This window comes from Bos taurus, chromosome 10, assembly GCF_002263795.3.
Source record: "Bos taurus isolate L1 Dominette 01449 registration number 42190680 breed Hereford chromosome 10, ARS-UCD2.0, whole genome shotgun sequence".
NCBI lineage: Eukaryota > Metazoa > Chordata > Mammalia > Artiodactyla > Bovidae > Bos > Bos taurus.
This window is the reverse complement of record NC_037337.1, coordinates 11,870,012-11,894,787: the sequence shown is the minus strand read 5'-3', so window position 1 is coordinate 11,894,787 and position 24,776 is coordinate 11,870,012. Positions and strand designations below refer to the sequence as shown.

Here is a 24,776-nt window from a genome sequence, read left to right as displayed (position 1 = left end):
CTGTGGTTGCCCTGTATATATATAAAATGCACCAGGCCAACAGACATTACAGAGTTGAAGCCTTTTCATCATGAGCTGATTTTGTTATTAATGAGGGATCATTACTAGAACCTGTTTTGCTGCTTGTCTGATGGTTCCACATGGTGCCTTGAATCCCAAACCCCCAAAAAAACTTTTGGGATTGACAGACTCAAATAGGTTGTGATGCCCTTAGAAATTTTATTTGATCAGATCTTAGTAGTTCAGCTCATCTTAAACCAGTTTTGGCCCGTAGGTCTTAATGTTTGTGAAAAACACCCCTGTAGGCTGTTCTCGCCTTACCCCAAACTGGGCGAGGGGTGGGGGTGGGGTGGGACATGGGATCAAAGCAGTATAGACAGCTGGATAGGAAGAGATTGTAGCTTCAGTGACCTTGGGGCTGTGAAGGTCACAGGGACCATCTGGGCCACCCTCTTTGCACAGACGGGGAGCCTGGGGCCCAGAGGGACTGTCAGTTGCCTGAGGCTCTGCCTGGGTTCCAGGAGGAGGAAGGGCTACGACCAGCAATCTGGAAGGTTCAGAGCCAGTGCTATGGCACTGTGGTCTGAGCAGCCTTGGAGGGCCTTGCTGCATTCCAGCAGGGCCTTGCTGGGGCCCAGAGCTGCCCTGAGCAGGAAGCAGGCAAGAAGGAGACACTTACCAGCCAGGTCCCTCCTGCCAATGGCCACGAGGCCCTTGAATAGTGCCCTGGTGGGGTTCTCACCACACCGTGTGGCCAGATGAGTAGCATGCGGTGCTCATGTTCCCCATAGCTCCTGGTTCCTGAGGACCAGGGAGGGAGGGAGAGAGAGAAAAGGTGCCCACCCTGTCTGCTTTACCAGAGCCAGGTCTGAGCCCACCCTAACTTCCACCAGAACACCAGGCCCTTCTCCAGATTTCTGCAGAGCTTAGCCCAGAGATAGGGAGGGGAGGAGCAGCAGCCTCAGATGCTATGGGGGTGGGGTTTTGGGTCTGAGACATGAGGACCTCCCCAGCCCCAGACTTTCTCCTGATCATCCATCGTGTATCCTATTGGTGTCACTGGGAAAAGGGAAAGAACTAGCATTCACGGTGGCACCAAGATGCACTGTAGAGTGCGTCTCTCTGCTCACAACCACCTCTGCTCCGCACGCTGTTCTTCACCCTGCGCCCGTGGTTCTCAGCCATTGGTGCTCACTGGAAACACCTGGAGCCCTCAGCAAACACTCACACCTGGGCTCCTCTCCATTGCTGAGATTCCTTTGTACTTGGGAATGGGTGCGCCTAGGCACTGAGTGGTGCTAAGGCTTCCTAGGTGATTCCAGTGTTTGGAAAATAAGTGCCTACTCTCTTCAGTGCCTGTGGTAGCATTAACTTGTTATTAAACTGTGACCAGGTCAGCGCTCCCAGGTGGGGACAGAGGCTTTGGCACAGCCCTGGGGGCACAGTCATCATGTCCAAGTCAGTCATCCACTGCATCCCTGATGTTCTGGTGTCTGTGGGCCCCCAGCAGGCACCTCCTCCTGGTGTTGCCAGTGATATGCCTGTGGTATGTTTCATTGACCCATTTATTCACTAGCCCTTGTCACCAGCCTTGTAATTCATCAGTGCTCTTTAATTGTCTAAGAAATCTGCATCTGTAACAGAGTTTACTTTTGGACTCCCGCTTCCCTGATAGCTCAGTTGGTAAAGAATCCGCCTGCAATGCAGGAGACACTGGTTCAATTCCTGGGTCAGGAAGATCCGCTGGAGAAAGGATGGGCTACCCACTGCAGTATTCTTGGGCTTCCCCTGTGGCTCAGCTGGTAAAGAATCCACCTGCAATGCGGGAGACCTGGGTTCGATCCCTGGGCTGGGAAGATCCCCTGGAGAAGGAAAAGGTTACCCACTCCAGTATTCTGGCCTGGAGAATTCCATGGACTATACGGTCCATGGCGTTGCAAAGAGCTGGACGCACCTTTCATTTTCACTTTTGGACTCGCTACTCTATCCACTACCCGATTTACACATGTGTATGTCAGGAATCTCTGTGTTAAATTTTTAGCTTTCTAAGTTGAGTTAGACCCTTTTTGCCTTTTTTCCCAGAGTATGTATTTATATATTCCCTGTCTCTTCTTTCAGATGAACTGTAGAATTCCCAGGTGGCGCTAGTGGTAAATAACCCGCCCCAATGCGGGAGAACTAAGAGATGTGGGTTCAGCCCCAGGTTTGGGAAGATTTCCCCTGGAGAAGGAAATGGACCCACTCCAGTATTCTTGCCTGGAGAATCCCATGGGCAGAGGAGCCTGGCAGGCTGCTCTCTGTGGGGTCACAGAGTTGGACACGACTGAAGTGACTTAGCACACACACATGTAGAATCCTTTAGTCAAATTTCAAAAACTTCCTATCTTAATTTGATTAAAATTGAATGAGGGACTTCTCTGGTGGTCCAGTGGCTAAGACTCCATGCTCCTCTTGCAGGGGGGCCAGGCTTTGTCCCTGGTTGGGGAGCTAGATCCCACATGCCACAATTAAGACCCAGTACAGCCAAATAAATAAATATTAATAATACCAAGTAAAATAAAATTGGATCAAAGCTTTAGTTGGGGGAAAATTGATATCTACATGACACTTTTTTTAGCTGGAAACACAGGAATGTTGTACCACTTACCAAGTCTTCTTTCAAATAATTTGTATTGTCTTACTCATGTCAAATAATTTGTATTATCTTACTCATGTCAAATAATTTGTCTTACTCATGTCACTCATATTTTAGAAACACACTACTGTAAGTGGTATATTTTTAAAAATACCTCTATATATTTGTCCACTTCTTGATGGTATGGAGGAATGCTATGGTGTTTATATATTTAATCATATTTAGCCCTTTCATTGAATTATTTTTTTCTAAGAGTTTTTCTGTTGACTCTTCTGGACTTCCTATGTATATAATTATAGCATCTGAAATTAATAAATCTCTCTTCCTTTTCAATATTTACTCTCTTAATTTCTATTTCTGTTTCATACCTCAATACCAGGGCCAAAATTTCCAAACAGATGTTAAATAATAGTGGCAACAACAGTTCCTTTCCTTTTTACAGGAAGTAAAGGAAGTGCCTTTAGCTTTGTAGGTGAACGATGGGTATCAGCTCAAGCTGACTCCTGAGGCATGTGAAGTTCACAGGTCAGTTGTGGAGGGAGGGGCAGAGGGCTCAGCCCGTGCAAAGGCCTGGGGAGGGAAGGAGCACACGGCATGTTGGAAATAGCATGTGACTTGGTGAAGATTTTCCCCTAGAAGCACAGGAAACTGAACACACCCCATGTGCCCCCACCCCTCCTCCTGGGCTGCTCTGGGGCACCGAGGTAAGGTGGTACCTGTCCACTGTTGCTCTATGGCGTGGATGTGGGCCTTGGTGAACTCCCAGCAGCACGCCAGCTTCTTCCACTTGTGGGGCCACAGGTACTGGGAAGCCAGTTGCCACAGCACTGAGCAGAGAGGCTGCATTTCCCGCTGATGACCCTACTTAATAGTCAAACTCTTCCCAGAGGGGTTACAGATGTCCCTACACAAGAGGCGGTCCTGGGGCGCACATCCCAGAAGTACAGCAGCCATTTTGGGGAAATCCCTGCTGGGCTCTCACTTGTTCCATGAGCCTGGACCCAGAATTGGCATCATCACAGACCTGGGGCCTAGGCTTCATTACTCTGGTTTTTGCCTCTATGCCTAGCTTTGAGTGCTGGAACCTGAGCTGCTTATATATTTTTCCATCCAGAATTCCTTTCCTTACCTTCCTGTCTCTCAATCTCATTGCCATAGTCAAAAGACCACCTGTGTGCCACCTCTTCCAGGAAGCCTTCCCAATTTTTCTCTTTGTGTTCTTATAGGAGGAGTGTCAGTAGAACACCTCAGCAATTGTGGCTAAAACTAGGCAAGCCAAGAATCAGGCACTAACTAAACTTGCTGAATGCCAACAAGTAGAGAAGGGCGGGTTACAGAATTCTTTCCATGCAAAGCAGGTGATAAAATAAGAGGCTGCCAAAATTATGTAGTAGCAAAAGTTAAACCCACAAAAGCTAGACTGAAGCCAAAAAAAGCCCCTTGAAAAATGTGGATACTTAGATCTGGCTGCTAAAAAGCTCAGGTGAGTCCTGGCATCTGCAGCTTTGAACCTCACATCCTGGTTAACAGTATCTGGGAGGTGATGACCTGGGAGCTTTTCTCCCACATGGGGTGGTAAGAATTGTTTCTATAGAACAGTGTTCTCAGCTGCATCTTAAATTGGAATCATCTGAGACCTTTAAGAACCACAGAAGCTAGGCCTTTACCTCAAGATTCTAGTTGAACTGGTTTAGGGGCAGAAAGGAGGGATTTGTGATTCTAACTGCACCACTGCCTTAGTGTTGAGAACTTTTAAAGCCTGAGGTGGATTAAGATTAGGCATAGAGATGAATCAGTTCATTTAATCATTTGTATTAACATTTGGGAGTAATCTGTTGTATGTAAAAAAGTTGTAATGTTTACGAGATGTGAAAGAGAAAAATCTTCTGATTCCTATGGAAATTTGTTATTGATTGATTGGTTTTGGGACAGTTATTTTTTTGAGAAGTGCAAGAGAATTTTACTGTTTGTATACAATATCGGAGGGCTCCCCAGGTGGCTCAGCAGTTAAGAGTCTGCCTACCAGTGCAGGAGACGCAGGTTTGATCCCTGGGTCAGGAAGATCCCCTGGAGAAGGAAATGGCAACCCACTCCAGTATTCTTGCCTGGGAAATCCCATGGACAGAGGAGCCTGGCAGGCCACAGTCCATGGGGTCACAAAGAAGGGGACACAACTTATTGACTAAACAACAACAATGATACAATATCAGAATGTCTACGACATTTAAGATTCACTTTATAGGTTTAATTTACTGGATTTAATGGAATAATTTAAGAATTTAGGAAGCATTTGAAGTGCTTAAAAAGAGAACCTATTATATTAAATGTATTAATTCAGTTTAATATGTTTAAGGTAGTTTAATTAAGTTTAAACACAGGACCAAACTTTAAACAAAAGGCTTTCTTGAGGGACTTCCCTAGCTGTCCAGTAGTTAAGACCCCATACTTCCAATACAGGGAGTGTGGGCTTGATCCCTGGTCAGGGAGCTAGATCCCACATGCTGTGTGATGCAGCCATTTAAAAAAATGTCTTTCTCAAAAGTGACTGTTAAAATTTATTAGTTGTATAAATACAATAATAAGAATGTAAAAATAAATTTAAAAGTTTAAGGAAAACTAAGATTTAAATTTTGTAAAAAAAAATAGTATTAATTTCAAAACTGAAATAAATGCAAACTTTTATTTTCTGTATATAAAAACAACCACCAAAGGTAAACAAAAAACTCTCCACCCACCCCCATTTGTTGATGCTGGAACTGCAAATGCCTGACCTTACATTTGCTACTACTCTTTCCCAACTCCAGAGCAGAGATCCATAACGAATCCCAGCACACTTGGCCTCTGGGCTCAGAAAGTTGCTTGAATAGAACACCCCAACCCACAGTTCCAATCCCCTGGAGCTGACAGTGAGCTGGAACCAAACTGTCATTTCTTTATTCAGGCGTGTATGCATTCATCCATCAACGAGGAGCTAGAGCAGCGTCTACCAGTATCTCCACACTGGTATGGACCTCAGTCAGCCTTATTTCAGGTGGTTTGGGTGCTCACCCATCTCTTTATAATCTCAAAGAACCCTAAGGCAGCAATTATCATTCCCTTGGAAACCAAGGGGTTCCTGAATTGGTCAGGGCTGAAGTTCAAAGCCAGCTCCACCTGAAGCAGGGCTACACATTTCCAACACAGAGACACCAAGCACGGGGTCTCAGGACCTTCTCCCATCTGTAGAAGTGATCGGCTTTTATGATCCTGTCCACCAGGCTGCTGTGGTTGCTGCGGGCAGCCACTGACGGCAGTTTCTCCTTGTTGCAGGTGCGAAAGGAGACGGGAAGCCAGAGTCTGTACTCGAGGGTGTGTGGTGGTCTCTAGCTCTGACAACAAACCTTCCTGTCCAAAGCAAAGGGTTTCCAGCAGTCTACACTGGAGGACAGAAACGTTTTCTGGGAGAAACTCCAGGTATGGACAGTCATAGTAGACTAAGGCAACAATAATAATTCTAGCGACCACCCCTTGTGTTCCTTTAGAATAGGAGGCCTTAGAGCTTAAAAACTCAGCCTATGGTTCATGTTGATGTATGGCAGAAACCAACACAATATTGTAAAGCAATTATCCTTCAATTAAAAATAAATAAATTAAAAAAAAAAACAACACCCAGCCTACATAACTCTTCAAGGTTGTCTGTGAGATCATGTTACCAGCCCCATTTCTCAGATGAAACTGAGAGAGGCCTGGGACCTGAAAGACTTTGCTGCAACGCTTGCACCTGGACATACCACTCCTCAAGCAACAAAATACAAAGAAATTACATGAGACTAAAAATAACTACATGCAGGGACAGTTGGGGCAAATTCTGGACCCCAAAGATCAAAAGAGAACAAAAAGCCCAGCTACCACTTTTGAGGAGTGTGGAGCTAAAACAGAGGGTTAGGAGCGAAAGCAGGGTACTGCACATGCCCCCTGCACACAGCACCTGCTAAGCGGTGAGCCAAATACCTAAGCTACCCTCCAGCCCGACCTCTGGACACACCCCTGCCCTCAACCTGTATAAATGGAACAAACTTGCCCCACCTCACTTACCCCTGCTGTAGCAAGGGCCCCAATATAGCCTTGTCTGAATTTCTTGTCTGGCCTCTAATCAATTTCTATCCACTGGGAAAGGCCAATAGCCTTTGTTGGTAACAAAACCAGAACCCAGAGAAGGGGCCTGGGCCCCTATGTCATATTTGCTTCCTCCCCTCAGTCTCCCAGCCCTTGGCTCTAGGCCTGTGACACAAAGCTGGCCTCAACCACCTCCGGGGACCTTGGAAAGATGGGAAGCTCTTCTTTGAGCTTGGCCAGCTGTCTTGGGGCCCAGCTCAAAGCAGGAAGCCCTGCCCAGGTCTAGCCTCTGGGCTTGTTCCCTGCCCCCACCTCTTTCCCACACCATCCCAAGGGCTGGGCCATGTGTGCAAGGGCCTTTGCCCTCGTGAGCCCGTGATCTCCTCAGCCTCATACCAAGTCTTCAGGTCTTCTTGAACCTCTGGCCACCTGAGGAGTTGGCCACCCCAGAGGCACCATGACCCCAGAAGCTTCTGCAACCTTGTTTCACATGTAGGGACTTGTGGGGTGATGATGAACTGTCCCTCTAGTCTTCTCCCCCTCTCCCCAGCAGACAATTCAAGGAGCTCAAAGTCCGATGGAGCCCATGAAACAGAAGACAACTGTATCACAGACAAGGACCAAAAGAGGGGTGCCCCAAGTGCTGAGAGCCCTCAGAGGAGGCAGGGGAGGGTGATGGCGGGGCAGGAAGACTGCCTGGAGGAGGTGGCCTTTGAGCTGATATGTAACAGTGATATGAACACTCTGGAAGCAGGAGGCAATTGCCCAAGGTGAAGTTGTGAAAGCTGGAAAGGGAGGCTGGTTGTGAGCTGCTGCTGCTAAGTCGCTTCGGTCGTGTCTGACTCTGTGTGACCCCATAGACAGCAGCCCACCAGGCTCCCCCGTCCCTGGGATTCTCCAGGCAAGAACACTGGAGTGGGTTGCCATTTCCTTCTCCAATGCATGAAAGTGGAAAGTTAAAGTGAAGTCGCTCAGTCGTGTCTGACTCTTAGCGACCCCATGGACTGCAGCCCACCAGGCTCCTCCATCCATGGGATTTTCCAGGCAAGAGTACTGGAGTGGGGTGCCATTGCCTTCTCCACCTTATCTCTTAGGTTTAAGTTAACCCCAGTGATGAGGAGCATCTCTGCTATGTCCCACCAGGCAAGTTGGAGGGGTGTCTGCTTCCTCTGGAGAAGAAGCCAAGGGAACAAAGAGCAGAAAAGAATGTAGAAAAGAATGTAGGCATGGTGTGTAGCTTAAAGCTGGGACAGGACCAAGGTGGAGGGGGGGTCCACTCCCAACTGGGTCTTAACAGAATTTCTCTCTAAGAAGTTATAAGGAAGGATAAACTGGGTTTAATCATAAACATACTACTCAGGAGAGAAAACTTAGTTAAAAAAAAAATAGAACAACAACAAAAAAAATACCACTCACTAGCCCACCCACGAGTGAAGTGACTTAGCAGCAGCAGCAGCAGTAGCAGCCCACCCAGGTCAACCTCTGTTACAGTCTTAGCACATTTCTTCTAGTCTTTTGTTTAATGCAGTTATTTTTAGTTTTATGGCTTTACATATTTGAGATCATTCCATATTACATTTTGTATCTGTATAACTTTCTGTATAATACAAACTCAATACACACCATTTTTCATAGCTCCATAAAAGCCAATCTATGTCTGTACCATAATTTTATGCAGGAGACCCAGGTTCGATTCCTGGATTGGGAAGATCCCTGGGAGAAGGAAATGGCAACCCACTCTAGTATTCTTGCCTGGAGGATCCCATGGACAGAGGAATCTGGCAGTCCATAGTCCATGGGGTCACAAAAGTCGGACAGAACCTAGCAACAAAACCACTACCACCATAATTTACCCAATCACTTCTTTCTTATTAAGTATTTGGGCCCTTTTTGAAATGAAAACTGATACAGTGTTACAATGAATATCTTGGTGCATGAGCTCAGTATATTTCTTGAGGCTCAATTTTCAACTGTGCAAATACTGTTTTAAAGATACATGTTATATTCTGTCAAATTGCTTTCCACTACTAGTGGTTGTGGATGGTGGCCCTGAGGATTGTGTGATTAGAGGGTAGATTGTGGGGATGGGGGTTTTAAAACGATTCTGACCGATCACAACTTCAGGACTCAGAGGCCTTTTGTTATCCAAGACGAACCCAGTCACTGCTGCCCTGGTAATTTCCCCTAAGTGGGGGAAAACAAAAATCCATGAAAGGAAAAGGCTAAAAGTAGGAAGATGTTTACTTTAGTGTTCTATATATCATGACAAAAACTTGGGAATACCCAAATGCTCAACATAGAGGAATGGTTAATAAAATGTTGCTACCTTCAACAAATATTCAAACAGCTTTTTACAAGCTAAGAAAGCAATTCCTCAACTCTGGGCCTGGCTGGTAGACCACAGCCAAACTCAGCCAGCCTGGGAGGGTGCCCAGAGATGCCATGGGGCCCGGATGGTTTCTGTAGCCACTTACATTGTCAACAGTGTCCAGATCAAAGTGGCGTCCATAAGGACCTGCCGCAGGCCAGTGACGTGCCTCAGCGAGGTGCACAGGAGTGGCGCCCTGCTGCAGGGGGAGACACAGACCAATTGATGGGTCCCTCCCAGGACTGCCCAGCTGCAGGCTGGTGCTAGAAGATGGGAGTTAGGAGGAGTGCAGACAGTGCTTCTGAGTTTGGCCTCTCTCGCTTCTCGGGCAACATGAGTGGCCTAAAGAATTTACAGCCCAAAGCCTGAATTCCTGGGGCCCACTGCTGATCTCAGGGTGGGAGGGAGCCTGAAAGACCTTGATGTGCCAAGCATTTACCACGCAACTTTGGGCAAGTCACCCTGCTTCTCTGCTACTCTTCATCCGGCAAGTGACACCTGCTGCAACGAGCAGCAAGGTCCTTTCTAGGAACGCCACCTTAAAATTCTCTGATAACTCATTTACTTTCTAGGAACCTAGCAAACATACAGGAATGGTATTATTATTTAGTACTTTCATCTCACAAATGAGAACACTTAGTGAGTTCATAAAACTAACATGACTCAGCCAAGGACACGTAACTAATAGAGACCTTGTGTTATTGGACTTTCTACCCCCAGCGTCTAGGTAGGTGCCTAACAACTGTTTATGTATGTAATCAATGAATGAGAGAGCCATCCAGGACCAGAACATAGGTCTCACTCCAAGCCCAACAGGCACCCAAGGCCTCACTCAGGTTTGGAGGATTCCATCCCCAGTGGCTCCCTGTGAACACTGACTCCATGACAAAGTGGGGACACTGCCACAGCACCCTGCTGTCTAGGTGTACAGTGATGCACATATAGTGGGACAGGACAAAACCAGAAAAATCAGTGGTATAGATCGATACTATTAATAACTGTGGAAAACACCCTCACATAATGAGCAATCAAAGGTTATAGAACAGAACACACACACACACAACAAAAATACTCACGACTACCATTACTAGTTTTGGCCAGGAAAAAAGCAGTTTATGGATATCAGAAGATTTAACCTATATGATTATTTGTAGGCAATGTGATTGTATATTTAGATGTGTTAAAATAGCTACTATACCTCAAGCAAAAAAAAAAAAAAAAACCTTTAGCAAAATTAATGAAAAGTCATACAGAAGATAAAAATACCAGAATCAATAACATTCCTATGTTGAATCCCTACAAGAAATGACATGTTTTAAAAAGATAGTCTATTCACAATGACAGTCAAAATATATAAAGTACCTAAGAAGAGTATAATTGGAAATGACTATTACAAAGTCAAACGAAAAGCCATAAGACACCACTGAAAGATATAAAACAGGACATAAAGGAAATGGCAAGACATGTTCCTAGTGAAAAAATAAAATATCGCAAAGATGACCATTTTAGCTTATATTATTTACAGACTTAGTGTAATCCCAAACCCAAACTGCAAATAAATGCCAAAAAGTATTCTAAAATGGGCTTCCCAGGTGGCGCTAGTGGTAAAGAACCCGCCTACCAATGAGGAGATGTAAGAGACGTGGGTTTGATCTCTGGGTCAGGAAGATCCCCTGGAGGAAGGCATGGCAACCTACTCCAGTATTCTTGCCTGGAGAATCCCATGTACAGAGGAGCCTGGCGGGCTATGGTCCATAGGGTTGCAAAAGAGTCGGACACGACTGAAGCGACTTAGCACATCACAGCATTCTAAAACGCATCTAGAAAAAAATTAAAAAACCCAGAAAAACTGCCACAGAATTTCAACAGACCATTGCTAAATAACTGTGAAATTAAAATAAGGTCAAAAGAAGGTCTGCTGTGTGAGTGAATGGGAAGACATGGGAAACTGGCTCAAAGAACTATTCAGATGATCTGGGAAACCTAGTGGAGCTATAATGGTGGCTTTCCAGGAAGCAGCAGACCACAGAGATAAAGTAACCAAGGAGGCTGTTTACGGCCTTCATCCTCCTAGAAACAGGTGCGAGGGCTTGTGGTCGAAAAAGGGAGTGGCAAGAGATCAGTATTGCTTTTCATTGTCTTACACATTATTTATAAAAACCAAAAGAACCAAAAAGAACAAAAGGATCTAGTGAGATGCCTTCTTCCCACCATTATCCCACCATATCCATCTGCTCGGTTCTCCCTACTCCCATAGTAACATCTTATAAAGCCACTGTACAATACACTAACCAGAATACTCACATTGATAATACCCGTCTTACTCAGATCTCCCCAGTTTCACTCCCAGTCATTTGTATACATGTGTATTTTATGCAATTTTTTCATTAATGGATACACATGTAGGTTCATGTATCCGTTACATAGTCAAGATACAGCAGCATTCCATCACCACATGGGTCGCCTGTGTTCTCCTTTTCTAACCACACCCTCCTCCCTCCTCTGCCCCTGTCCCACCCTCAGCAATCACTAATCTGTTCTCCATGTCTGTTTTGAGCAGCAAGTCATGGGAGACTCTTCAGTGTGCCCCGCTTTCATCCACACCCCACACTTACGGGATCAGCCACGTTACTACTGCCTCCTGCCTGGATTACCATGTCCTTGGAGCCACCGAGGGCTGCATAGTGGAGGCAGCTCTGCTTTTTTCTAGAAGGAAACAGGCATCAGTGCAGCATCCCCAGGACCCCTCACAGTGGGGTTTACAATGCACTCTGGGATTCATTATTCCATTCACAACTCACAACCCCCCATCCCGGGACTATTATCCCCATTAAACCCAAAGGAGGGAGAAATCAGTGACTTGCCCAGGCCTGGCGACTAGTAAAAGGACCACGCTATGGTCTCAGGATTTTCCTCGCCTCCAGTCACAGACTCTGGAACAAAAGCCAAAAGCCTTCACAATTCCTGAGCCAGTGCAGAGAAAAGACTCTGAGAAGATGGTTTTCAAAGAGGGGGACTGACAAGATCTGCAGTACAAGGCAAACCCCACCCAGCATGTACTATCCAGCTGGAGCTGGTGTCAGCGGATCCACAGAGGAGATTGGCAGGGCCAGAGCGAGGGCTTTCATGGGCCTTCATCTCGGAAGTTCCCGCTAAGTGACCAGCTGTCCCAGGTTGCCCTGGACTGAAGGCTCCCTAGAATGTGAGACTCTCTGTTTTAAAATCGGGACAGTATGAGGCAAACCAGGATGAGTTGGTCACCCTGCCAAAGTCTTGTCTGAGCGAGTGCACAAGGTGGGTGGGAACCCATCCATCTCCTGGTGGGAAATGCAAGCCCTTTGGGTTGGCTGCTCCTCTGAGACTCTGCTACATGACCTTGCGAGGCGGGGTAGGGGGGTGGGGGCCTGGGGAGTGGGGGAGGTGGGGGGCTGGGCGGGAATGTTGGGACGAATCACGCACGAGGCCCAGGGAGGTGGGCACCTCTAACCACCAATGACCACCAGCTGGACTTGACCTCCCAAGCCTCTTAAACTCCTGTGCTGTTACTGCTGGGGAGGCGCCATGGCATGTAGCATCCTTGCTCCTCCCAGTGCCTACTGCTGGGCACAGAGAGAGGGCCTTGCTAATGGATGACCATAATTGGGTGCCTGGGGGCAGCCAGGTTCCTTCTCAGGGTTGTCCTGCTCCCTCCGACACCCCAGGGATAGTAGTCTCCAAACTTGCCAGGGGCGTTTTGCAAATTAAATGTTTTGTGGCTTATAAAAGCATTATTGGCCCCCCAAAAAGGGAATTCCTTGGTGGTCCAATACGTGAAAGACTGCTTTCACTGCCAGGGCTGTGCTTCAGTTTCTAGTTGGAGAACTAGGATCCGGCGGACCACGTGGCATGGCCAAAATAATACTAATACTAATAATAAAGCATTATTTACATTTGAGGGCAGTTAGAAGGCGATGGCACCCCACTCCAGTACTTTTGCCTGGAAAATCCCACGGACGGAGGAGCCTGATAGGCTGCAGTCCGTGGGGTCGCTCAGAGTCGGACACGACTGAGTGACTTTTCTTTCACTTTTCACCTGCATGCATTGGAGAAGGAAATGGCAACCCACTCCAGTGCTCTTGCCTGGAGAATCCCAGGGACAGGGGAGCCTGGTGGGCTGCCGTCTCTGGGGTCGCACAGAGTCGGACACGACTGAAGCGACTTAGCAGCAGTAGCAGCAGCATGGTCACTATTGTTATTAAATTTACATTTGCCATTTTGCTATTTGTTTTCAGAATGTCTCCTCTCTTTTTATTCTGTTTCCCCGAGACTGCCTTCTTTTGTGTCAAATATTTTTTAGCATATCCTTTTCATTTCTCCGTTTTTCCTATTATTTATATTATTCACTATTAATGTTATTTTTGCCGCATTATTGAAATTTAGAACGAAAGGGAATTCTAGACCCTCAGATGCTCAACCATCCAAGAAAGATTATGTCACTGATCAAACAATAAAAAGCAAAACAAAAGAAAAAAACCAACTTTCTACTTAAAGAAAGGTCACAATGCTCCCCCTGCCCCCGACCCTTCTCAAGGACACAGAATTTCTAATGGCCAACTCACAGAGCACAATGGGAGGGGAGAAAAGAGGCCTGTCAATGGCACCCCACTCCAGTACTCTTGCCTGGCAAATCCCATGGACAGAGGAGCCTGGTAGGCTGCAGTCCATGGGGTCACAAAGAGTCAGACACGACTGAGTGACTTTTCTTTCACTTTTCACCTGCATGCATCAGAGAGGGAAATGGCAACCCACTCCAGTGTTCTTGCCTGGAGAATCCCAGGGACGGGGGAGCCTGGTGGGCCGCCGTCTATGGGGTTGCGCAGTCGGACAGGACTGAAGCGACTTAGCAGCAGCAGCAGCAGTTGGGAGAAGGCAATGGCACCCCACTCCAGTACTCTTGCCTGGAAAATCCCATGGACAGAGAACCCTGGTAGGCTGCAGTCCATGGGGTTGCAAAGAGTCGGATACGACTGAGTGACTTCACTTTCACTTTCCAGAGTCACACCCAGGCCTCAGCTTTGATTGCTGGGGTGGGCAGGCACAGCTGGAGACACACCCCCACCCCACCCACACTGGGCAAGGCAAACCTGTCAGGCCTCGAGCTCTGGAATCAGAGAAATAGGCTTCTCAGACTCAGCTTTGCTCCTTACTAGTGGCACCCCACTCCAGTACTCTTGCCTGGAAAATCCAATGGACGGAGGAGCCTGGTAGGCTGCAGTCCATGGGGTCGCTAAGAGTCGGACACGACTGAGCGACTTCACTTTCACTTTTCACTTTCCTGCATTGGAGAAGGAAATGGCAACCCACTCCAGTGTTCTTGCCTGGAGAATCCCAGGGACGGGGAAGTCTGGTGGGCTGCCGTCTATGGGGTCGCACAGAGTCGGACACGACTGAAGCGACTTAGCAGCAGTAGCAGCAGCAGCTTGTGCCCTGGGAAAGTCAGTGAACTTTTCTCATCTGTAAAATGGGGGAAATTTTTCTGAGATAATATTCAATCATTATAAAAAGGCTTTGTGAACTATCAACTATCCAACAATAAGACTCTAATGGGTACTGAGCTCCTATTAAGTTCCAGGCACTACACTAGGTATTTAGCCCTCACGGCAACGTAAAAAAGTAAGTATATATTATGGGCTTCCCTGGTGGCTCAAAGAATCTGCCTGCAACGCAGGGGACATAAGTTCGATCCCCGGGTCAGGAAGATCCCCTGGAGAAGGGAATGACTACCCACTCCAGTATTCTTGCCTGGAGAATTGCATGGACAGAGGAGCCTGGCAGGCTACAGCCCATAGGGTTGCAAGGAGTCAGACACAATGAGCAATTAACACACACACACAAGTATATATCATCTTCTATTTATAGCTTGGAAAAGAGGCTCAGAGAGGTTGAGTAACCTGCCCAAGGTCACAGAGTTCAGCAGGAGAGAAGCCAAGTCCAGGACCTGAGCCTGCTGCCTCATAGCTTTGCTCACGCCACGTTCAGGAATTATTGTGGCTGCTACAGTCACAGCCGACACAGTCACAGCTCGGCAGCTGAGGACACACGCTTGTCCTGAGGGGGCGCAGCTCCCTGGGTGAGGGTGTCCCCGCCCCTAGGGGGAGCTGCACGCAGGGGAGGTGGATCCCTTCGGCAGCTGGGTTAAGGGCGGTCAGACCTTCCTGAAACAGAGGAGTGGTGGGAGGGCGGCGGGAGGCCAAGGCAGAGCTCACCACTCTTGCTGGGGCTGCCGGGCTCTTTGAGCTCTCGCCTCTCTGCTTCAGCCGACAATGGCCTGGTTATCCATGGTGTCCTGAGCCCCACGCCCGATTCTCACCTGGAGGGGCATTTGGTGCACTCAGTCCCTCCCCCACGGCTCTGCTCGTGTCTCCTCACCCTCCTGTCTCTGTTCCCCCCTGCTCCACCCTGGTCATGTGACCTCTCGCTCCTTTAAACACACAGGGTGATAAGGACTTCTCCATAATCCCTGATGCCCAGTTTTTCTCTGAGCCTGGAGCTTTGTGCTGCCACTCATCTTTTCCAGGCGGGCTGTTAGTCTGAGAACATGTCCTTGTTCTTGGTTCCAAGGCCCCCGCCGGGAGAAATCAGACAGCACCATGGGCTGTGGCTCCTGAAAGGCAGGGGACAAGTCAACGTCACACATCTCTGCCTCTGCCAGGTGGTGACTCACCGCATTCTGCTCCTTCAGGTCCAGCCTGACGGCCACGAGTCACTGCAGCACAGCCAGGTGGGCGGCCAGGTGAAGGGCTGTGTTGCCCTACTGTAAGGAGAGGGGCTCCCGAAGGGTTGGTGGGATCACAGACACTGGCAGGTCCTGGGGACCCATTGGAGCGGAGGTCCAGAGAGGGGTGACACTTCCAGGGTGACGGAGCAGGTCTGTGACAAGGTATAGCTCTGCTGGACCAATGCCAGCCTGCTCGGAGAGCTGTGCCCCAAACTACCAAAAACCAGGGGCATTTTCAAGGACCAGGTTCTCATCTCTTTTTTCACAGTTTAAGATAGACACATTACTTTAAAAAACAACAACAACAAATCCCTATTTTCCATTCTCCAGGTTAAAGCTGGCCCCAACTCAGTGAGCCCAGATCTATGCCTTTCCTCTAATCAGGCCATAGCCCCAGAGACTCTCCTTGTACTCAGGCTGCGCCTGGCGGCCGCATGGCCCAACCTCTCACCTCCTACATCTGTTCTAGATGTTAGCTTCTTACTGAATAGCACAGCCCACCCTGACCATGCGATTGAAAATTGCACCTTCCTCCTGATCCCCTTATCCTGCTCCACTGTTCCTTTCCCCCCATAGCGCTGACCACCTAACACCCTCTACCAGCTACTTGTATACTATATTTATTGTTTATTGTCTGAACCTCTTGGCTGGAACAGAAGTGCCACAAAGGCAAGGATTTCTGTCTTATTTTATTCTCTAAAGTTTTCCCAAGTTCCTAGATTAGGGCCTGGGGCACACGGGAGATATTTGTTCTGTAGATGTTTGTTCAATAGTAAATAACGGACACGCAGAACCTGACCTGTGTCTCCTGGAACTTGAGAGCAGCCTCACCCTTGAGAAGTCTCAAGGTGACAGTGACAGAGCCGTGGCAGATGACTCCACTGGGCGGCCAAAGGGCACAGTGTCCCTTGTGTTGGAAGTGGCCTCACTGAGGGCAGACTGCTGGGGGTCATCCTTAGAGAGATCTTGCTTCAGGAGGGTAAGAGGCCCCAGGGAAGAGGAGGCAGCCCGGGACATGGTATGTCCCTACAGGGGAGCCGCAGAGGGAGCCAGGGCAAAGACCCTGGAGTCACAGACAAAAGCATCCCAAAGGGAAGACTCAGCTTCAGCCATTCATCATGTCCAGGAGGCGGTGGGAACAATTGAGCTGAACCACTTAAGGGGGCCTTTTGGCTCAAGGGCTCCCCTCTGCCCTGGCCTCAGTACCTTCCCCAGGAAGGAATTCAATTTAGAAACTTTTCTGGTGGTCCAATGGTTAAGAACCTGCCTTCTTCCAATACAGAGGACTCGATTCCTGGTTGAAGAACTAAGATCCCACATGCCATGGGGCCATTAAGCCCAAGTGGCATAACTACCGAGCCCACACACTCTGGAGCCCATGCACCACAACCAGAGAAGCCCATGCACTGCAACGAAGACCCAAATCAGCCAACAGGAAAAAAAAGACACACAAAAACAGACATTCAGTTTAGGCACAGATCTTTTAAGGACCCAGTGAAGATGTGAACATGGACTTAAAGTAGTTAAGCCATCCCCCACCCCCATGATAGATCCACACATACACAAACTATCTTACGGGGTCAAAGATGAAACATTTACATTTCCTTTATGATCGTCATCAGATTATACTAATATGTAAAACTAATTTTAGAAAATCCCCTGACCACTTGGTTCTACTCCTTTCCCACTTGCTGCCGCAGGCGAGGACCAGGCTGTGGGTGATGTAGCCGCAGTGTGAAGCCTCTGTGTTCAAAGAGGCAGGAAGGAAGTGGGTGAACTGTGGGGGCCCGGTATGTGCCCTGTGGAGACAGGCCAGGGCTTCCCTCTTCCTTCTGGATTATAAATATCTACTTCCTGTCCTTTGAAGCTACAGGTGGCAGGGAACCCCTAACAGGGCCTCACCCTCTGCCCAGGCAGGGCAGGGAGCTGGGCGGAAGGAGGCCATGGCCTTGGGCCTGAACTCTCCCCTCCCGCTGGGGGGATGTCCAGCCTCTCCTCCTCTATGGGGCCCTGTTAGCATCTCCTTGCTGTTTCCCAGGGAATTAGTCACTGTCTCTGGGCTCCCAAAACCTCTCTGCCACAGCACCTGCAGTGTGACTTGCGTTGTCATCCGTTCTAACAGGTCTGTCCTGCTATGCAGGCTGGGGGTGGGGGTCGGGGGTTGTAGCAGGAGTCAGACCTCCAGGGGCTCAAAGTCTTGAAAAGCTGACTGTGCCCTCTCCCCCAATGAAATTCAAAATGAGAGCACTCCTCAGCGGAAAATATTAATACAACACTTAACGTGCATGCATGCTCAGTCGTATCTGACTCTTAGTGATCCCCATGGACTGTAGCCCACCAGGCTCCTCTGTCTAGGCAAGAACACTGGAGTGGGTCGCCATGCCCTCCTCCAGGGGATCTTCTCGGCACAGGGATTGAACCCATGTCTCTTATGTCTCCTGCATTGGCAGGTGGGTTCTTTACCACTAGCGCCACCTGGGAAGCCCTACCCTTAACAGGGCATGCAATTTTAAAAGCTGCTTTCTAGAATTTCTGATTGCAAGATTCTGTGTAAATTCATCAAAGCTGAATTTTTCTTGCTTTCTGGTTTTGGTGTTCCTGCTCTCCTGGGGCCCTGAAAACATCTTATTTTTTTTTTTGGCTTCCTGGGTAGATGTGTCCTGGCAAGAGTTGTCCTTTACTGTTCTCTGTATTCCACCTTCCTGGCTCAGGGCCTAGCCCAGAGCACAGCCCATATTTCTGAAATGAAGTACATCTGCCTGACCTGAATCTTGGAATCTGACTTGGCCTTTTTATCCTAGAAAGATGAGTGTGGGCAGACAAATCTGATGCAGATCCCCAGGGCTCAGGGCCCCAGGAGGCAGAATGGTGAGAGGGAGAAGCACAGGGGCAGGCATCAGGATGCTGGTTGCAAATCCCAGCTTGACTCTAGTTTTGCTGTGTGACCTTGGTTAAAGTATCCCCCTCTCTGGGCCTCATCAGTAAAATGAGAAGGTTGAACAGGCCCTTCAAGGACATCTTCCAGCTCTAAGATCCTGTGGTCCATTGGTCTGTGAGCTTTGTCACTGGCTTATAAACAGGACTCCTTGTATCCTGGCCAAGCATATTTATCAGAAAATTAACAATGGAATTCCTCCCTTTGTTGGAAGCACTGTTTAGAATTTGCGGCAATGTATTTGCCTATTGATTCACAATGGTCCATTGATACAAGTCATCTGCAGAGTGGTCACCTTAGGTCCCCACCCCTCATCGCTTCTCAGGTTGGTAAAATTCTGCTTGTAAGCTCTGCTACTGCTACTGCTGCTAAGTCACTTCAGTCGTGTCCGACTCTTAGCGACCCCATGGACTGCAGCCTACCAGGCTCCTCTGTCCATGGATTTTCCGGGCAAGAGTACTGGAGTGGGGTGCCATTGCCTTCTCCGTTGTAAGCTCTACCCTGAATAAACTCCTCCCTCCTCAGTGCTCTTATCCCTCTTTTGCCATAATCATAGTAGATTACTAAAACAACAAAGAAAGCAAATAACCAGCAGATGTGTGGCTACCATGCCCCTCACTCTTCCCCATTCCCTGCAGCGACAGACATCCCCAGTGAATCACAGCCCTGCTCAAACCCACCTCAGGCATCAACACCAACCAATCAGATTGCCATCCTGGATCCCCACATTTGGTCACAGTTCTGTACTAGGATTGTGTTGTTGAATTCCTTGAGTAAGAAACTGTGTCTTGGGCATCTGTGCTCTTCACCCATAGCACAGGGTTCAAAAAGTGCCGGCCAGATGAAAACCAGACACACGCTGGTCTTTGGACCATCAGGCCCTGCAGCACACTAGCGTCAGAAGTAGACACAGGTGAGCTGCCAGTGACCACCCTGCTCAGGAGCCCAGAGCCTGGCCCTCCCCTGGGACCCATGGTCACAGTTCCTTGTCTTTGACACTGTGGCCACAGCCAGAGCCCACGGACAGGTCCAGAGCATCCAGCTGCCTGTGCTCCGCATTGCAGCTCAGTGAAACGCAGCTCTTCCTAGCTGGCCAGGGAGAAGAAAGTGAACCTTTCTTGCCCTGCCCTCCTGGTCTCAGTTTCCCCAGCCATTCTGGGCTTGCAGTGCCCCAGACACTCTCCCTTCCCCTTGCCCTACACATCCTGCCTGCAAAGCCCAGATCCAACTTCCCAGCAACACCCCACTTGGGAGGGCCCCTCCCCCACTGAAATCTTCCTATGGCTCCTTGCTGACAGTTCAGTGAAGGACCCGTTTCTGAGGCTGGGGCCTGAGATTTTCACAAAAGCCCCCAAGAACCTCTCAGGGTTTCACTCCCAAGATTTCAATCCACCTGCCCTTTTCTACCAAAAGGCCCTTTTCTACCTCAAAAACTCTAGCAATGGTCTCTCCTGCATTTAGAATGTCCCTTACTTTCTAATCTTACTGACACGATCTGGTACATCCATCAAATGCCACATCCTCCAGGAAGCAGAAAGCAGAGGCTCCCTTCTCTGATATGTCTAGTCCTTGTCAGAGTCTCTCTGAGGAAACTGACCATTTCCGCTGGTGTCCTGCTCACCTAAAGCCCCTTCTAGACAAGCAGCTCCCTGAGGCAGGGTCCAGTCTGCACTACCCATGGCTCAAAAGATGCACTCAAGGAATGTACAGGAGGGGGCCTGCCGAAGGAATCCCAGGTCCAGGGGAAGGACACACAGCCTTGCGGCCACTCTTGCCCTGTCGCACGGTCAGGTGCCAGCTCTCCGGGTCCTCCATTATGAAAGGCAGCGCTAGCACGTGGCCTTTTGCGGCTTCGAATTGCAGTAAGGTCAGGCCAGCCTGAAACAAGCCCAGAGGGTCTCTGTAGTCTGCGAAGGGAGGCCCTGCTCATACACTGGCTATCTCCCAAACAATGAATATTTGTGATCGGAACAGCTTTCCAAAGGAAACCACGCTGAAAATGGGGATGAGCCACTGGGACAACCACAGCACCCACTTAGCCTCACAGGGGCTGGTGCGGGGCAGGATGCCAGAGTTCACATTCCAGGTCCTGCATTTATCAGCTATGTTGTCTTGGGCATGTTACCTGTACCTCTCCGAACTCCTAGTAGGTCAAATTAGGATAATACAGGCTTATTGTGTTTCACTTTATTGAAGGTCTCTTAGCCCTGGAAGTAATATTTAAGTGAGGGATGAGGGAGGTTTGCAGATCCTATGTTTATAGCCCAGAGCTTCTACCCTGGTCTTGCATTACCACTAGATTGTCTGAAGCATGTTTTGAAATAGATTGCAACCATCAGTGGGTCATACAAATCAATACTACAGTCTTGTACATCTTGACAGTGATTTGGGTCACAGGGAAGTAGCGTTTGTTAAATCTCAGTGTGTATTTCATTGTATACAAAGAATTTCAACTCTAGTTAATAATATGCTGATGTATTTAGAGGGAGGTACCCTGATGTCTGCAATTTATTTTGAAATGCATCCAAAATGTATTAAAAAAAAAACTCAGCAATAATAAATTATCCCAATTAAAAAATAATTTGCACACCAAATAACATATAGGAATGACAAGTAAGCACATGAAAAAATATCTGAAGTTGTTAGTCTTCATTGAAATTAAAACCACAAAGAGTTTCTAACAGTAGAATATGAAACGGAAAAATATTAACATTCCAGTGGAGAAAGCTGGCACCATTTTAACCAAGTGCTCAAGCTTGATATTATGATTTACAAAAAAATATATATATTTGATCTTCATTCTGGTTCCTGGCACAGAGCTCCAAAAACCCTAGGAATTTCCTAAATGGCCAGAGTGATAAAAAATGTCTTTTATGATGTTAATGAGGTGACCTGAAGCCCCTATCGGAGAAGGCAATGGCACCCCACTCCAGTACTCTTGCCTGGAAAATCCAATGGAAGGAGGAACCTGGTAGGCTGCAGTCCATGGGGTCGCTAGGAGTCGGACACGACTGAGCGATTTCACTTTCACTTTTCACTTTCATGCACTGGAGAAGGAAATGGCAACCCACTCCAGTGTTCTTGCCTGGAGAATCCCAGGGACGAGGGAGACTGGTGGTCTGCCGTCTCTGGGGTCGCACAGAGTCGGACATGACTGAAGCGACTTAGCAGCAGCAGCAGAAGCCCCTATGTAACCTAAGGATGGAAGCTGGCTGCCCAGGGGACCGATGGTGATTAGAGGTGGAACTTCCAGTTCCACCTCCCCACCTCTGGGGAGAGGGGAGGGGAAGGAGGTTGTCAGTGACCAAGGGCTGAGAATTTAATCTATTGAGTCTATATAATGAAGCTTCCATAAAAACCCAAAAGGACAGGGCTTGGAGAATTTCCAGGTGGGTGAACCAGGTCACATCCATGGGCCAGGTCCCAAACTCCATGGGGACAGAAGCACCTGCTTTTGGGACCTTGCCCTATGCATCACTTCATCTGGCCATTTATGATTCATATCTTTAATATCCTTTGTAATAAACCAGTTATAAAGTAAGTCAATGGTTACCTGAGTTCTGAGAACTGCTCTAGCAAATTAATTGAACCTAGAGAGGAGGTCCAGAGAAGGCCCTAGCACCCCAATCCAGTACTCTTGCCTGGAAAATCCCATGGACGGAGGAGCCTGGTAGGCTGCTGTCCATCGGGTTACTAGGAGTCGGACACGACTGAAGCAACTTAGCAGCAGCAGAGAGGAGGTGAAGGGAACTTCTGATTTATAGGCTATCATATAGCCAGGCAACCATCTGCACTTGTGATTGCTATCTAAAGTGGGGGCAGTCCTAGGACTTCCTTGGAAGTCCAGTGGTTAAGACATCATCTTCCAATGCAGTGGGTACGGGGCGCGGGGACGCAGGTTCAATCCCTGGTTGGGGAACCAGGACCCTGCATGCTGCACAGTGCAGTCAAAATAAATAAACAAATAAAGTGGGGGCAGTCCTGTAGGACTGAGCCCTTAACCTGCAGAATCTGACACTATTTCCAGGTAGTGTCAGAACAGAACTAAATTTGTGAACTCCCAGTCAATGTCCACAGGGAATTGAGTTAACTGCTGGGTGAAAAAACACACATCAGAATTGGTGTTAGAACTGGCTCAAGAGAACATCACCAGTAACAAATCACAATGGTATCAAATGCTTTCTGATAGGAGGTGATGAGAAGGACATTTGACCTCTGTCTGTGGTCTTCTTCCCCAAATTCCATAAACCCAATTTAATCATGAGAAAAACATTCGACAAAGCCAAATTGAAAGATATTCTACAAAATGCTTGACCAGTACTTGTCAAAAGTGGCAAGGTCATGAAAAACAAGACATTCTGAGAAACTGTCACAAGATTAAGCAACATGATTGTGCTACTCTTCTCATCAAGAGGAGGAATTTGGTATTTTCCTCCCCCTGAAATAAGGCTGACCCTGTGATGGACTTTAACCAGTAGAACAGGGCGGAAGTAATATCTCAAGAAACCTTGGGACTTCCACTCTTGCTTTTTTGATATCCTATTAGTGGGCGAAGAGGGAGGGAGGTGGTCAGAGAAGGAAGTTTCTGTGAATATCAGCTACCACCTGGAGACATACCATTCCTGACATTCCTCCTCCCTGCAGAGGCCCCAGACATGTGAGACTGTGTTCTCATAAGTGAGCCTAGGCAAGGCCAGAGGAAAAAAATATAAAAATATATGTTATAAAAAATAATAAATCACTGTTACTTTAAGCCATTACATTTTAGGATGATTTGTTCCCCAAAATAGATAAGTAATATGGAGTGGATCTGCTTAACTAGAAGATCCCACTATTCAGAACCCTGCTTTCCTCTTATACCTAAGACCTCAACTCCTTCATTCTAGAACACTGTGGCTCATTCTGTGTTGATAGCAAATATTATCTTGACAGCTACTGGATTTCCCAGAAACACTGAGATTCTCTCTAAGGCTAAGCCAGGACTAGACTTGAATCTGTATATCTTCTGAGGGTCCTTCTCTCACCCCTACACTATTGGCTCAGATCCTGTGGCGGATAACCTAGGGACATCCTTCAGATGGGAGCTGTCTGCAGGCTGTCAGACATGTCCACTATGGCCAACAAAATCCTGACAGCTGGACTTCCCTGGGGGTCCAGTGGCTAAGAATCCATCTGGCAGCCACCTGGGAAGCCCGAAATGGTAAATATTGTTTGGTAAATATAAAGAGACCCTTCTCTTCATCTAAATATTTTATTTTGCTGCTGCTGCTGCTGCTAAGTTACTTCAGTCGTGTCCAACTCTGTGACCCCATAGATGGCAGCCCACTAGGCTCTTCTGTCCCTGGGATTCTCCAGGCAAGAATACTGGAGTGGGTTGCCATTTCCTTCTCCATATTTTATTTTAAAGATAGTCATTTAAGGCAATAATAATAATTAAAAAATCCTGCATCTATACACACTGTGAGGTGTGTAGCATGCATGTTATATATAAGGAAATGCATTGTGAGGCCTTCCCTGGTGGCTCAGTGGTAAAGAGACTGCCTGCCAGTGCAGGAGACACGGGTGGGATCTTCCCGACCCAACAGGGAAGATCCCTGCTATCATCCATTTATTCATTCATCTCGGATTTGGAACCTACAACATTCCAGGCATTATAATTCATCGTGGGGAAATAAAGTGAGAAAAGCATCACATTTGCCCACAAAGCTATAATCCTGGGGGTGACAGGGAGTGACTAAGGCCAGAAGAGAATTTAGAAAAGGAAAGGATTAACTTCTAATTGATGAAATAATAATACTACTTAATTTCTGAACTATTATTCTATGCAAGGACCTGTTCTCAAGGTTTTACTCATTATATCTCTTTCAAATTTCGTGACAGTCTTGGAAGATAGGTGCAATTGTCTCCATAATATAGATAAGGAAATGGAGTAACTCGCCTGAAGTGTCACAGTCAGTGAGGGGATTCTATCTAACCTGGATAGTCA

At 47.7% G+C, this 24,776-nt stretch overlaps 1 protein-coding gene across 1 annotated transcript; it reads right to left on the bottom strand.

Annotated features, from left to right (window-relative positions):
• Positions 1 to 347: 347 nt before the first annotated feature.
• ANKDD1A (ankyrin repeat and death domain containing 1A) lies at positions 348 to 24,096 on the bottom strand. The gene is given in 10 exon segments (XM_059890727.1): positions 348 to 745; positions 748 to 801; positions 3,352 to 3,556; positions 5,845 to 5,931; positions 7,804 to 7,967; positions 9,141 to 9,297; positions 11,714 to 11,804; positions 15,029 to 15,225; positions 15,550 to 15,888; positions 19,761 to 24,096. Coding segments are annotated over 10 exon segments (1,740 nt in total). The 5' UTR covers positions 19,995 to 24,096; the 3' UTR covers positions 348 to 533.
• Positions 24,097 to 24,776: the final 680 nt, after the last annotated feature.